Genomic DNA, 16,238 nt, shown 5'->3' on the forward strand with positions numbered 1-16,238 from the left:
TGTTACCAAATTCCAGTTATCTAAAAATCAAACAACCAACCACCAAAAAAATGAACGAGGGGACCAGGTGTGGTGGCTCACGCCTGTAATCCCAGCATTTTGGGAGGCCAAGGCAGACGGATCACGAGGTCAGGAGCTCGAGACCATCCTGGCTAACATGGTGAAACCCCGTCTCTACTGAAAATACAAAAAAAAATTAGCCAGGTGTGGTGGTGGGTGCCTGTAGTCCCAGTTACTTGGGAGGCTGAGGCGGGAGAACGTAGTGAGCTGAGACTGCGCCACTGCACTCCAGCCTGGGTGACAGAGCGAGACTTGGTCTCAAAAAAAAAAAAAAAAAGCATGTTTTGCCCACAGGCAGGCAGTTAATAACCGCTCCAGATGTTAGACCAATGTTTTTCAATACAACTTTTGTGCTGATGGAAATGCTATATATCTGCTTTGCCCAACTGAATAGCAAATTACAATATTTCAAGTGGCTATTAAGCATTTGAGATGTAGCTAGCAAGACTGAAGAATGAATTTAAAAATTTTATATTATTTTAATTAGGTTCAAATTTACTCACAGGTGGCTAATGCCTATCATATTAGATGGCACAGTTCTGAGTCATTGTAAGAATTTTGGGTTTACTTGATTGAGATGAGAAGTTGAGGAGGATTTTGAGCAAGACAGTGGAATGATCTGACTGACTTTTCTTATTTTAAGAGATGATAGAGTCTTGCTCTGTTGCCCAGGCTGGAGGGCAGTGGCTATCATAGTGCATCGCATCCTTGACCTCCTGGGCTCAAGCAACCCTCCTGCCTCAGCCTCCCAAGTAGCTGGGACTACAGGTGTGCATTACTGCACCTGGCTGACTTACATTTTAAAAGTATCACTTTAGGCTGGGTGCAGTGGCTCACACCTGTAATCCCAGCACTTTGGGAGGCCGAGGCAGCCAGATCACCTGAGGTCAGGAGTTTGAGACCAGCCTGGCCAACATGGCAAAACCCCATCTCTACTAAAAATACAAGAATTAGCCAGGCGTGGTGGTGCACACCTGTAGTCCCAACTACTTGGGAGACTGAGGCAGGAGAATCGCTTGAACCCAGGAGGTGGAGGTTGCAGTGAGCCAAGATCATGCCACTGCACTCCAGCCTGGGCAGCAGAGCATGAATTTGTCTCAATAAAATAAAATAAAATTAAAATAAAGTATCACTTTAGATGCTATGTTAGGAATAGACTGAAGGAGTCATGGGTAGGAGCAGAGAGACTTGTTGGAAGTCTACTGCAATAATCTAGAAAAGAGATGACAGTGGCTTGGACCAGGGTGATGGTAGTGGGCATAGAGAGAAGTCATCAGATTCTTGACTTTTTTGAAGTTAAGGCCTATCTATGCAAGGTAAATATTTGCCAAATACTTACTGTATTTGTGACAAAGGCCATGGAATTAAAAATTCTTACTGTTTGCAGCCTCATTTTTCTTATTCCATCTTTCATTTTCTTTAAGCCACTGAGTATGGTAATAGTAAGATTTCAGCCCTCCTGCTCTAGAGGTACCATGTTAAAACCTGATTGGATTTCTGAGTGGTTTCCTTTGTCTTATTTTCAGGAGAATGATTCTGTGCCTTACCTTCAAGCTGCCACTACAAGTGTAGGGCTGGAATAATTTTTTATGCATCCACTTTTTAGGTTCCATAAAAATAATTACTACCATGGTCATGGGTCATAGATGAGTAAGTGGGAGAGAAGGGCCTGGCTGGTTTCTACTTGGGATCATATGTCAGCATTATTGGAATTCTGTAACCAGCACTGGTCCAATAGAAACATAACGTGTGTCTCTCGGCTGGGTGAGGTGGGCTCACGCCTGTAATCTCAGCACTTTGGGAGGCAGAGGTGGGCGGATCACCTAAGGTCGAGAGTTCAAGATTAGCCTGGCCAACATGCAGAAACACTGTATCTACTAAAAATACAAAATTAGCCTGGCCTGGTGGCACATGCCTGTAATCCCAGCTACTCAGGAGGCTGAGGCAGGAGAATTGCTCGAATCCGGGAGGCGGAGGTTGCAGTAAGCCAAGATCGAGCCATTGCACTCCAACCTGGGCAACAAGAGTAAAACTCCATCTCAAAAAAAAAAAAGAAAGAAAAGAAAAGAAAAGAAAAGAAAGAAAGAAAGAAAGAAAGAAAGAAAGAAAGAAAGAAAGAAAAGAAAGAGAGAGAGAAAGAAAGAAAGAAAGAAAGAAAGAAAGAAAGAAAGAAAGAAAGAAAGAAAGAAAGAGAAAGAAGGAAGAAGAGTCACCTATGTAATTTAAAATTTTCTGATAGGCACGTTAAAAAGAGTAAAAGGAAACAGATGGAATTAATTTTAATAATATATTTTATTTAATTCAATGTATCCAAAATATTATCATTTCAACATGTAATCAATATAAAAATTATCAGTGAGATATTTTACATTCTCTCTTCTTTGAAATTTGGAATGCATGTTATACCTACAACACATCTCAATCCAAACTAGCCACGTTCAGGTGCTGATTCACCACAGGTGGCTGGTGGCTACCGCATTAGGTAACACAGCTGTAAGCATATGTCAAGTTCAGATTTGGTGGAGGTAGGGTTGAGGAATTTAATTCCCATTGTCATTGATATCACAGACACTATTGTGGAATGAATCAAGATAATATAGTATGATGTGAGCAGTGGCTAGTCTTGTAAAACAAATGAAAGATAAACATACATCTCAGCTCTATGAAACTTAGACTGGAGCTGCCGGTCTGTGATATGTCTAGTAATATCTCCAGAATATATACTGAAATAAATTCCTCCTTAAGAAAATCAAATTGTCCTCTTTTCCCGCTTTGAGCCACCAGGAAGGCTTAACTTGAAATAAAGTGCTGGGATGGGACTTGCCCTAGAGGAGGCTTTAGTAATCTCATCAACCCTGAACTGGTAGGTCACCTGCCTAACTGTGTTTCCTGGATCTTTCAGCTAAGGCGGGTCTTTGGAAATTGCCTGCCACCCTTCCCACCAAAGTACTATTTGGCAATGACCACAGCTATGGCTGATGAGAGGAGGAACCAACTGGAACAATATTTGCAAAATGGTATGTATTTGCAGGGTTTTTTAAAAAACAGATTTATTGCAATGTAAGTTATATGCCACAAAATTCACCTGCTAAAGTGCACAAGTCAATTCTTTTACAATATATTTATGTAATTAATTGTGTGACCATTACCATAATCTAATTTTAGAATATTGTCATCACCCCCGAAAGAAACCTCATACCCATTGGCAATCACATCCTCTTTCCCTCCCCCACCAGGCCCTGGCAACTACTACTGTAATTTTTATCTCTAAAGATTTGCCTATTCTGGACATTTCATATATAAGGGATCATATAATATGTGTTCTTTGTATTTGGCTTTAAAAATACTTTTTTTTTTTTTTTTTAAAGAGATGAGGTCTGGCTGGGCATGGTTTCTCACACCTGTAATCTCAGCACTTTGGGAGGCTGAGGCAGGAGGATCACTTGAGGCCAGGAGTTCAAGATCAGCCTGAGCAACATAGAGAGAACCTGTCTCTAAACAAAATTTTAAAAATTAGTCAGGTATGGTGGTGCGTGCCTATAATCCCAGCTACTCAGGAAGCTGAGGTGGGAGGATTGCTTGAGCACAGGAGGCTGAGGCTGCAGTGAGCCATGATTGCTCCACTGCACTCCAGCCTGGGTGACACAGCAAGACAGTGACTCTAAAAAAGATCAAAAACAACAACAACAAAAAAATAGATGAGGTCTCACTATGTTGCTCAGGCTGATATCAAATTCCTGGGCTCAAGTGATCCTCCTGCCTCAGCTTCCTAAAGTGTTAGGATTACAGGTGTGAGCCACCACACCCAACTTAAATGTCTCAGCAGTTATATACTTGCTGATTTTATTTTATTTTTTGAGACAGGATCTTTCCCTGTTGCCCAGGCTGGAGTGCAGTGGCACAATCATGGCTCACTATAGCCTCGATGTCCTGGGGTCAAGCAATCCTCCCACCACAGCTTCCCAAGAATCTGGGACTATATATGCAACACACCATGCCTGGCCAATTAAAAAAAATTTTTTTTTATAGAGATGGAGTCTCACTATATTGCCCAGGCTGGTCTCAAACTCCTGGCCTTAAGCAATCCTCCCATGTCAGCCTCCCAAAGTGCTGGAATTACAGATATGAGCCACTGCACCCAGCTAGTATGTATGTATGTATGTATTTATTTATTTATTTATTTATTTATTTATTTATTTATTTATGACAGAGTCTCGCTCTGTCGCCCAGGCTGAAGTGCAGTGGTATGATCTTGGCTCACTGCAACCTCTGCCTACCAGGTTCAAGTGATTCTCCTGCCTCAGCCTCTCAAGTAGCTGGGATTACAGGTGCTTGCCACCATGCTCAGCTAATTTTTGTATTTTTTTAGTAGAGATGGGGTTTCACCATGTTGGCCAGGCTGGTCTCCAGCTCCTGACCTCAAATGATCCACCCACTTCAGCTTCCCAAAGTACTGGGATTACAGGGGTGAGCCACCATGCCTGGCCTACTTTATGTATTGATATAATAATGTTCAATGTATCAAAATCAGGAAACAACATTGATACAATGATGTTCAATGTATCAAAACCAGGAAACAACATTGATACAGTAATTTATCTAGAGACCTTATGCAAACTTCAACAATTAGGCTAGGCATGGTAGCTCATGCCTGCAATTCCAGCACTTTGGGAGGTTAAGGCAGGAGGATCCCTTAAGCCCAGGAGTTCAAGGCCAGCCTGGGCAATATAACAAGACCCTGTCTGTACCAAAAAATAAAAAATAAACAAAAATTAGCTGGGTGTAGTGGCACGTGCCTGCACCTACTTGGAAGGCTGAGGTGGGAGAATTGCTTGAGCCCAGGAGTTTCAGGCTGCAGTAAACTCTTATCTTGCCACTGCAGTCCCTCCTGGGCAACAGAGAAAGACCCTGTCTCAAAAAATAAAGTCAGCAAACATAAAACTGCTGAGACATTTAGGCTGAGAGTGGTGGCTCACACCTGTAATCCCAACACTCTGGGAAGCTGAGGCAGGAGGATCACTTGAGCCCAGGAATTTGAGACCAACTTGGGCAACATAGATCTCGTCTCTTTTTATTTTTATTTTAGAGTCATTGTCTTGCTGTGTAACCCAGGCTGGAGTGCGGTGGTGCAGTCACAGCTCACTGCAGTCTCGACCTCCTGAGCTATGATTTGAGCAACTGCACTCCAGCTTGGGTGACAGATGGAGACCCTGTCTCTAAAAATAAATAAATAAAGCATCACCAACTATTATACTAATGTCCCTCGTAGCTCAAGAAAAAAGATTTTCTCCTGTATGTTGACTTTTTTCTCTTAAAATATATATCTTAGAGGTCATTCTACATCAGCAGTCATAGATTTATCTCATTATTTTTCATGGCTGCATCTTTTTCTTAAACATAGTACGTAAAAATTCTAGAAGCCACCTATTTCCCATTAACTTTTTTGTTTTGTTTTGTTTTTTTGTCATGGGACCATACTTCTTTTTAGACCTACTGAATGAGCTCTTTCAAAGTTCAAGTTCAAAATGTAATATCTTTTGAATTTTCATTCTCCCTTGGTTTGTTTTCTCATGTCTCAGCAAAATGCTCCTTTAATACCTGGCCTTTTTACAAGTTCTCACACTGCTTAAGGTTTTGCTTTTCCAGGACTGGTCTTTATTCTTATCAGAATGACTTGTGTACCCTCTTTGACAAGGTCAAGTAAGAAGACAGTACGGCTTTGCCTCATGACTCAGAGCACAGGTTCTAGAATCAGACCCAGTGTCAAATTCCACTTTAGTTCCTTACCAGCTGTGTGACCTTGGGCAAGATACCTACCTTCTCTGAGCCTCCGTTTTTTTTGGTCCATGAAATAGAAATAATTTACCTCAGAGTTTGTCATGAAGATTAGATAAGCTAAAATATACAAAGTTTTTAGCCTAGTACTGGTACTTAATAGTCATGCAGTAAATACCAGTTGGGTGAATACCTTTTTCAGCAGCTTTCCTCATTCCCAATAACTTATGCTGATGAATATAGCTATTCATAGTTTGACTATATGCCCCATTGCAGAAAATAATGCAAGGGCTTCCCCTCCTCCACCCTGGGCATCACCCCTCAGAAAAGACAGAATGATTTTTATAAATAGTTTCTCGTGTTGCAGGGACTTTCTCTCTTCGTTTATTTTGAAAAACATGATGTCTTTTGGGAAAGGCACAGCCTGCAATGAAGTCAGTGATAAAAAATGCTGGTAGAGGATGTTTAATGAAATTAGTAAAACAGGCCGGGCATGGTGGCACATGCCTGTAATCCCGGCAACTTGAGAGAATGAGGCAGGAAATTGCTTGAACCTGGGAGGCGGAGGTTGCAGTGAGCTGAGATCACGCCATTGCACTCCAGCCTGGGTGACAGAGCAAGACTCCGTCTCAAAAAAAAAAAAAAAAAAAAAAAAAAAAAAAAAAAAAAACAGTAATGAAAACAGAAGGAAGAAAGAAATTTGGCAGCATTTAGTAAGTATGTAACACAGGATATAGGAGAGGATCTGTGGCAAGGGGGGTGAACCAGGAGGAACCAGGCTGGGCCATACTTTGTGGGTTTGCAGTTCTCATGGGGGTGTGTCTGCCCCATCTGCTCTGCCCATATCTCCTGGCTATTTGTGTCAGGAGCTTTAAAACTAAGGGTGAAAATATTTTTGTTAAGTATAGAAGAATGAAATATTTTAAATCTCTCTGACTGCCTTGTCATTGGTTTTTTTTTTTGTTTTTTTTTTTTTTTTGGTAACATCTTGAGAACTCCTATCATTCAAAGGGGTGCTCTTGGCTGGGCGCTGTGGCTCACACCTATAATCCCAGAATTTTGGGAGACTGAGTCAGGCAGATCACCTGAGTTTGGGCATTTGAGACTAGCCTGGCCAACATGATGAAACCCCATCTCTACTAAAAACACAAAAATTAGCCAGGCGTGGTGGCGGGTGCCTGTAACCCCAGCTACTTTGGAGGTTGAGGCAAGAGAATCACCTTAACCCAGGAGGCAGACATTGCAGTGAGCCAAGATCACATCACTACACTCCAGCCTGGGCGACTGGGTGAGACTCCAAAGAGGTGCTCTCAATCGATGTTTCTTGGTTGAATTACATTTTCAAATTACCCTGTGTCTTGTTAGTCTGGGAGTCTAGATGTAGGTTTTAAGATCTTTCTGATTCTTCATATAAACTTCATTATCATCCTGGTAAGGCAACAAAATAGATGTTGAGTAGTATGGGTGTGTATAAATAAAGTGAGATGCCTGGGAACACTGTCACCCTGGATGGGTGTCATGAGTTCCTGTTGTTAAGGCTGCCTGTAGGAGGCAACCTTTGGGGGTTTTCCTGTATTTGAAAGGTTTCAACATTCATCACTTCAGGGAGGAGACAGAGTACTGGCAAGGCATGAGCGATCTCTAGAGGACACAGCAATTAATAGGCAAGGCCCAGCCCAGCTCATGCTAACCTGGCTCACCGTCCATATTTTTCAGTAACCATGGACCCAAACGTGTTGAGAAGTGATGTCTTCGTTGAGTTTTTAAAACTGGCACAGCTGGTAAGCTTGCTCTTCTTTAATGGGGCCATCATTCCTCTTCAGGACACTCTTCATGAACCATGTGTGCAGGTACACACACATGTGTGCACTGGCCACAGCCCCACAGAGCCTGGACTTGGGCAAAATATATTCATTTCAAGTCAATTGGGGGATGATTCCTATTTTGTTCTTTTGGAGGTTTAGACTTTAGATGGAAAGTGAAGTGTGTCACTTGACCTTTGGCTCATTTTATTAAGTAGATCCCTTTTTCTGTAGCCTAAGAATCATACATCTCAAAACAGGACATGAAGAAGAGGACCTTTGAGTATAGTACAAGAACTACAGCCTTTATCATTAAGGGTTCCCATAACATGTCTCTGACCCTGCTTCTGTAGCTGAGATTTCCAAGTGGGCCACAGTGAAGACATCAGGAAAGCAGGCCATGCCGGCTATTCCTTGTGTATTCTCTACTTCTACCTTTATTGTAAATGAATCATGGAGAAAATTCAACATAAACAGAATGACATACAGCAACTCCCTTTCCTTTGTTGATCTAAAGAATCATGGGTCACTTGCTCCCTAGGCTGAAACTGTTAAGTACATTTGTTCAGAACAACACTCATTCTAACGGCACATAAAGAAACATTGTTATGCCTGTATGTATGAGCTTGGCTGGAAAAGCTCTGAAAGAATTGACGTTCTGCAGTAATATGATACTAGTTAACTGGATCCTTAGCCAGGGGAGGGAGGAAGGATCGGATTTGCAAAAACTGGAACACATTTCATTCATTTATTTACTCATTTATAAAATAAAATCCTATTGGGTTCTCAGAAAAAGTCTCATGTAGACAGGGGTTCAAATGTGTTGGGATATTTACTGGCCCACTCAACCTGAGAAATGGCCCTAGAGCCTTCTGTTCTGTAGTGGTTCATATTTTCACATTTGCTTGATGGTTTGTATATACACATACTTTGTTATTCTTTGAAAAGTTTGTTGTGGAAGTGGTGATGATAGTAAAATTCAAATAGCACAAGTGTATACAATGAAAAGTAACTTTTCTTCCCTTATGATTCCCCTCCTCAGTGACAACTGTTGTTTATAGTCTAATAGTTTATAGTGCTCTTTTGCTATACATACATGCACATATATAAGCATGCATATATACACATACATGCACATATATATACATACATGCACACACACAACCATGTGTCACTTAACAATATGGATTCCTTCTGACAAATGCATCATTAGGCAATTTTGTTGTTGTGTGAACACCATGGAGTGTACTTACACAGACCTAGACAGTAGAGCCTACAAACCTGTATACTACGTTACAGTACTTCATACTGTAGACAATTGTAACACCATGGTATTTCTGTATCTAGACATAGAAAAGGCATGGTAAAAATATGGTACTATCATCTTATGGGACCACTGTCATATGTGCAGTTTGCTGTTCACCAAAATGTCATTAAGGAGTACATGACTACACACACACACACACACACACACACACACACACATTTTATTTTATAAACAAGCGCACACTCAACACACTTTTTGAACTTGCTTTTTAATGACTGGGTGCTGTGGCTCACGTCTGTGATCCCAGCACTTTGGGAGACTGAGGTGGGCAGATCAGCCGAGGTCAGGAGTTCGAGACCAGTCTGGCCAATGTGGTGAACCCCTGTCTCTACAAAAATAAAAATTCAGCCGGTTGTGGTGGCTCACGCCTACAATCCCAGCTACTTGGGAGGCTGAGACAGAATTGCTTGAACCCGGGAGGTGGAGGTTACAGTGAGCTGAGTTCGTGCCACTGCAATCCAGCCTGGGTGACAGAGCAAGACTCTGTCCCGAAAAAAAAATTTTTTTTAAATTGACCTTGCTGTTTAAAACCTATGTCTTGCAGATCGTTCTATATCTGCACATATGATGGTACACTGTCTTTAGTTCAGTCATCTTTTGGGGGTGCATTATGGGTTTTGCTTTCCGTCATTCATGGGATCATTCAGTGTTTCTGAGCTTTGTCTTATATATCCTTGTTTGTTTGTTTTTCAGACGGAGTTTCACTCTTGTTGCCCAGGCTAGGGTGCAGTGGCATAATCTTGGCTCACCGCAACCTCCACCTTCCGGGTTCAAGTGATTCTATTGCCTCAGCCTCCCAAGTAGCTGGGATTAAAGGCATGAGCCACCACGCCCAGCTAATTTTTGTATTTTTAGTAGAGACAGGATTTTTACCATGTTGGTCAGGCTGGTCTTGAACTCCTGATCTTGTGATCTTCCTGCCTCAGCCTCCCAAAGGGCTGGGATTACAGGCATGAGCCACCCTGCCCAGCCAGTTTTGTATATCTTATTTTCCTGATAATTTGAAAGGTTTTATACCTGCTTTTAGTTCTTCAATATTTTGCCTTTGTGACTTCATACAAGAGCCTTATACCTCTAGCTGTGTTTTTCAGTGCCTCTTTTTACTTTTTCTAACACAATTTTCACTTTTGTAATGGCTTTATTTTCCTCTTCCATTTCTTCCATGAACTTTGCCAGCTCACTTTTATATCTTTTTGTTATCTTATTTCTTGAGGCTTTTATCTATTCTTTGAGGTCTTCATTCAGAAACACCTTCTTTTTATTAACCCATCCATCATTTTCATCTGCTTAATGATGCAATTTTTTTGGTATATGTTTTTTGCCTTTCATTGGTCACGTTTCTTTCCTCCTTTCTTGCAGGATTGTTACATAGGTCTCTTGCCAGTTATCTTGAGGTCATCAATCAACTTTGAAAGGGGCTGCTGTTGTGAGCTAGCTGTTTGCTGACACAGTATTGGGGAGGGGGCCTGAGTTGAATTCATTGAATCTGTTGTATTTCCAGTTCTTGTTTCTTGTTTCTGAGCACTTTCTTATGAACACTCTACCCTAAGGCCTGAGTAGACTGTCTAGCAGCAAAGCTTTAAACCACAGCTCCTCATACCATGATCTAGCCTTCTAATATTTTGATTGACTAAGATCAGCATCCCCTGACCTGGTTTAGGGGTTAAGAGTTCAGGCTAAGTAGTGAGATGGCCTCGATTCAAATTTTGGCTACCCTACTTTTGATTTATATGACTTGGGTCAATTTACTTAGGCTTTTTGTGCCACAGTTTCCCCATCTGTAAAATGGGGAGAAGAGCTCCTGTCTCTTGGGGTTGCTTTGAGGATTAAATTAACTGATGCCCTAAAAACATATCATCTGGCACAATGTTAATAGATGTGAGGTAGTCACTCCTTCTGCCTCCTGGGTTCAAGCGATTCCCTGTCTCAGCCTCCCGAGTTGCTGGGACTACAGGCGCGTGCCACCACGCCCAGCTAATTTTCGTATTTTTAGTAGAGATGGGGTTTCTCCATGTTGGTCAGGCTGGTCTTGAACTTCTGACCTCAGGTGATCTACTCATCTTGGCCTTCTAAAGTGCTGGGATTATAGGCGTGAGCCACCACGCCCGGCCAAGACATAGGTTTTAAAAAGCAAAATCTTAATGCCAGTCCCTTTTCTTTCCCCAGCCATGCTGAGAGATTGCCTTTTGCAAAGATGGAGTGTCTGTATGTCTCTTCAGCATCCCTGCCACTAGGTGGTGTCCAATGGGGCCCGGAGTAGCGCTCCCAGACAGGCTGAGCACCACGTGATTCACTGCTTTCAGGCAGCTTATGCATTGCTTGAGTTCTGCAGCACTTTGAGACTTCTAATTCCCTCCTTCCTGACCAGGTTCAATTTTCACTGCACTTGGCAGCCCTTCTGAAAACCTCAGGCTATTTGTAAGTTTCTTCAAGGATGCTTTCCTTTTCATTGTTTTCTGTCTGCCTCTAAAGAGAGGTCAGGACAGAGGTAACAGTTACTTCCCAGAGCCTTAACACGTTTTAAAATATGTGCTCTTTTTGAGTTCAATTGGGTTGAATTTAACAACTGGAGAAATCTTTTAATTTTTCAAGGAGATCAGTGCGCTTTGTTGCTATTCTGCTCTGAGGCAGAGGAATGTCTAACAGCCATGGTGCCCATCCAGGAAAATCCATATGCAGATTCACCGGGCTGAAACCTCATCACATGCAATGATGGGCCACTGTCATCTCTCTACAAGGGAAATGGGAAACATTCTTAAGAATGTTCCTCTGCCTCAGAGCAGAATAGCAACAAAGCGCATATTTTAAAACGTGTTAAGGCAGCCCATGTGTTGGCAGATTTTGAGGTTTCTTTAAAATGAATGTGTTTTTGTTAGTTTTCTAGCATGAATTGTGTTTTTTCATTTCTACTGCATCATAGATCAGTACGGCAGCTGGGCCAAGCGCATGGCAAATGGCTCACACCTGTAATCCCAGAACTTTGGGGGAGAATTACTTGAGGCCAGGAGTTGAAGACCAGCCTGGGCAACATAGTGAGACTCTGTCTCTACAAAAAAAAAAATAATAAGAGATATTTAGATGGGGGTAGTGGCACGTGTCTATAACCCCAGCTACTCTGGAGGCGGAGGCAGGAAGATTGCTTGAGCTCAGAGCTTTGAGGCCACAGTGGGCTATGATCATCCCACTGTACTTGAGCCTGGGCAATACAGCAAGACCCTGACTCAAAACAAACAAAAAAAGATAGCAGCTTATTTAATGTTTTGTTTTTTATACAAGCCAGTTCTACCAGGTTGACTTTTCCCCACAATTGGTTTTTGTATTGCTTTTACATTTCATTCATTTTGTAAGTAATACATTAAAACATTCTAGTAAAATTCAAAGATCACAAATAGAGCCAAATTGTTCTTTGATTTCCACTCTAAACTTGTTTGATCTGTTTTGTGGTTGCTTTGATCTTATCACACAAAGATCTTTTAATGCCATCAATTCTCCTCTTTATTATATTGCTCTGAAATGTTTGTTTACTTACCAAAGCAAAATGTGCTTATAGTTAGGAAAATGAAATAGATATCATGGATGGAATAAAAGTTTAAAATCTAAAAATAAAAGTGAAATAGTGCTAAAAAGGATTATAACACTCCCCTGTCCTCCAGAGGCAATGACTTTCAAATCGTACAGCCTTTTCTTCAGATATTTAAAAATATGGAGGTTAATTATATATATATATATCTTATTCTTCATTTTATTTTTTCTAGATACAGGATCTCACTATGTTGCCCAGGACTCCATCTCCTGGGCTCAAGTGATCCTTGCTCCTCAGCTTCCCCAGGAGCTGGGATTATAGGTATATGCCATAGCACCCAGCTATTATTCTTCAATTTTTAGACCCTATCCACTGACTGTAAGGGAGGTGAGGATTTCAGCTTTCTTATGTCACTTCTTCTATTCTTCCCTTCTTCCCAACTTTAATTTTAAAAAATTAAGTCCTTAGTCAACACCTTCCCCTTGCCCCCGCCGCATCCCCCAGCACCCCCACCAGCTGGAGTTAAAACTGAATCACTTAAAAGAAAAAAAAATATGCTTAGTTGTCTCAAAACATATGACTAACTCCTTCCGTTATATAGCAGTGCTGAAGACAGAATTTTCCCCATAGTCAAGCACATCAGGTTCTTTCCCTTGGAGATGATCTACCCAAAGTCTCTGACTTTCTGTTTTTTGCTGGTGAGTAGGAGCCGGTAGAGAAGGAGAAGTGGAAGATGGCAGTATGCAGGAGGGACCTTGATAATCAGTGGCTCCAAGTCCTTCTGGAAGGAGAACTGCACAAGGTCTGGGATCGGGTGGAGGAAGGGCACCTTTTAAATTGAGTGTAGGACAAAGAAAGATAGAGCAAGGCTACAGGCAGGGTCCAAGGCTGGACAGTGAGTGGAAGTCGAGTAAGTTCCCATCTTGCTGTTTTCTCTGTGACTAATAGGAAGTGAGGTTAGCTGGTGGGAATGAGGGAGGAGGAGAGTGTGGCTGGAGTCCTGGGGAAAGTGGATGAGGTTGACGATGAATGTGAGTCAGAATTCCACTGGGTGGGGCAACTGTTTGGTTTTCTGTTCTCCCCCAAATCCCATGTTGAATTGTAGTGCACAGTGTTGGAGGTGGAGCCTGGCAGGAGGTGATTGGATCATGGGTGGTTTCTCATGAATGGTTTAGCACCATCCCCTTGTTGCTGTTCTTGTGACAGTGAGTGAGTTCTCACGAGATCTGGTTGTTTAAAAGTGTGTGGCACCTCCACCCACCCTTGCTCCTGCTCATGCCTGCTTGCGCTTCGCATTCCACCATGATTGTAAGCTTCCTGAGGCCTTCCCAGAAGCTGAGTAGCTGCCAGCATCACGCTTCCTGTACAGCCTGCAGAACAGTGAGCCAATTAAACCTCTTTTCTATATAAAAATTACCGCATCTCAGGTATTTCTTTATAGCAAGGTGAGAACAGAGTAATACAAACCAGTAGGGTGTGACAGAAGGAGGAAGGAAAGTGAGGGCAGTTGCCAACTGATTTGTCCATCCTGGCCAATGGCTGCGGGTCGGGTGGCTCTTTAACCTCTTGCCTCCCTTGATGTGCAGGTTCTCTACTGAGAGGAGATTACGTCAGCCAAAGCCAGTGCTGTGACATCAAAACAGAACATTGGAGGCTTTAACCTTAATATTCTCTTCTTACATATCTGTAGGATAAGTATGCAGTCGTGGGCTAGAGAGGGAAGTTCATGTATCAACACTCTATTTTTAAATGCCCCCATTTAATTTATTATATGTATGTGTGTATGTGTGTATATGTGTATGTGTGTGTGTGTGTGTGTAGAGAGATATATATATATATGTATTTTTTTTTATTTTTTATTTTAAGAGGGAGTCTTGCTCTGTTGCCCAGGCTGGAGTGCAGGGGTGCAATCTCAGCTCACTGCAACCTCCCCCTCCTGGGTTCAAGCAATTCTCCTGCCTCAGCTTCCCAAGTGGCTGAGATTAGAGGTGTGTGCCACCACGCCCAGCTAATTTCTGTATTTTAGTAGAGACAGGATTTCACCATGTTGGCCAGGCTGGTCTCGAACTCCTGACCTCAAATGACCTACCCACTTCAGCCTCCCAAAGTGCTGGGATTACAGGTGTGAGCCATGGCGCCTGGCAAATGCCCCATTTTGGACACTACTATGCTAGTAATTTTTCTCTTCTCACTGGGATTATTTTGAGAAATATGGAACCAAGATTATTAAGTGTCTATTTGTACAGGGCACTCTTCAAGATAAACTCACCACATAATCCTAATCTGAAGGAGCTTACCTTGTAGGTAGCCATCTAACCTGGCTTTAAACTAATTAAGTGTAAAAAAAAGCCAAGAACATTCTACAAATAAGCATTTACAGTGGAGAAGGTAGAACTCAACTACTTCCAATTAGTCAGGTGATTTTCATTGTCAAGGCCAAAATCACAAAAGAGAAATTTGTTTATTTAACTAAAAGGTCATGGAAAGTTGGCTGGCTCCCACTTCTCACCCCTACCCCAAACCCTGCTCTTCTCTACGTTGACTTTATTCTCACAGAGTTTCCCTCCATTTGCTTCAAGATTAGCAGCCTCAGCTGAAGGCAAGGACCCTGCCCTTCCTTCCTCCTTCCAAGGGAGTGAGAATTGCGCTGAGGTCAGGAGTTTGAGACCAGCCTAGTCCAACACAGTAAAACCCCATCTCTACTAAAAATATAAAAAATTAGCTGGATGTGGTGGTGGGTGCCTGTAATCCCAGCTACTCAGGAGGCTGATGCAGGACAATCGCTTGAACCCAGGAGGCAGAGGTTGCAGTGAGTTGAGATCACGCCACTGCACTCCAGCCTGGGCAATGGCGTGAGACTCCACCTCCAAAAAAAAAAAAAAAGGTGTGGAAATTTATTTTGCTTTTCTTTTGCTTATAGAATACATTTGACATCACCCCCAAGAAAGCTTATCTGGACATATTTCTGCCCAATGAAGAGAGTATTAACATCGAAATTATAACATCAGACACTGCTGAAAGAGTCCTAGAGGTAAGCTTTGTTTAGACTCCAGCTCCTGAACTGAATCTAGGGATAGTTCTGTTTGGAAAGCGGAGAGTGGGATACGGCTGCCTTCCAGGAGCTTCTGGCCTGTTGTGTTACTCTGTGGATGATTATCTGCAGAGGTACTGGCATTTCCTGGGAGAACAACCAAGGAACTTGAGACACAGCCAATCCTCCAGGGCCTCTTTGATTTCACCCTTCCTGGGGACACCAATTTTCCAGAGATCTCTTGGAAGGCTGCTGGCATTTCCTTGGAACTTAGCCAGGGATGTGGCCTGGAAATATGTAAAATGCTTTATTATTGGATGTCCCATCGTTGGGAGCAGGAAGGAAAGTGGGGCTTGGCAGAGTCTGAAACAGGTCATACCTAGGTGTGCGGGTGACACTTCCTGGCAGAGGGTGACAGGGGAGTTCTTGAAGGTTCCTGTTCTCCCATAGGGAAAATTCTTGAAACCACTGCTCCGTCAGGGCTAATTCTGGGTGCAGAGGGCCCAGACGTGAGTTGTAGTCCACTCTCCGAGGACTAACAGGACAAGACCCAGAAGGCTTCATCCTTCTTCAGCAGCTCTGCCTCCCAGACCCCTTTTCCATCTGCTAAGCAGGGCTGCAGAGGGAGGGCCGTCTTCTCACACCCACATCCTGCACCCCGGGGTCAGCTCCCAGGCCCTTTTCATCTGGAAGGTTTTAGCTCTAATCCTCCAGAGAAAC

General features: G+C 42.5%; 1 protein-coding gene across 10 annotated transcripts in view; it reads left to right on the top strand.

Moving 5' to 3' along the window:
* LOC105476051 (sorting nexin 31) overlaps nt 1–16,238 on the top strand; it is an 84,486-nt gene that overhangs the window by 10,748 nt on the left and 57,500 nt on the right. For 8 of the 10 annotated variants that reach the window (XM_011731678.3, XM_011731680.3, XM_011731679.3 and 5 more), the window contains exons 3-5: nt 2,963–3,077; nt 7,552–7,616; nt 15,408–15,518. In XM_011731678.3, coding sequence (XP_011729980.2) covers nt 2,963–3,077; nt 7,552–7,616; nt 15,408–15,518 — 291 coding nt within the window. The remainder of the gene's footprint in view (nt 1–2,962; nt 3,078–7,551; nt 7,617–15,407; nt 15,519–16,238) is intronic. The other 2 variants (XM_071067942.1, XM_011731683.2) reach the window with 2 other exon arrangements.

Source organism: Macaca nemestrina, chromosome 8, assembly GCF_043159975.1.
Source record: "Macaca nemestrina isolate mMacNem1 chromosome 8, mMacNem.hap1, whole genome shotgun sequence".
NCBI lineage: Eukaryota > Metazoa > Chordata > Mammalia > Primates > Cercopithecidae > Macaca > Macaca nemestrina.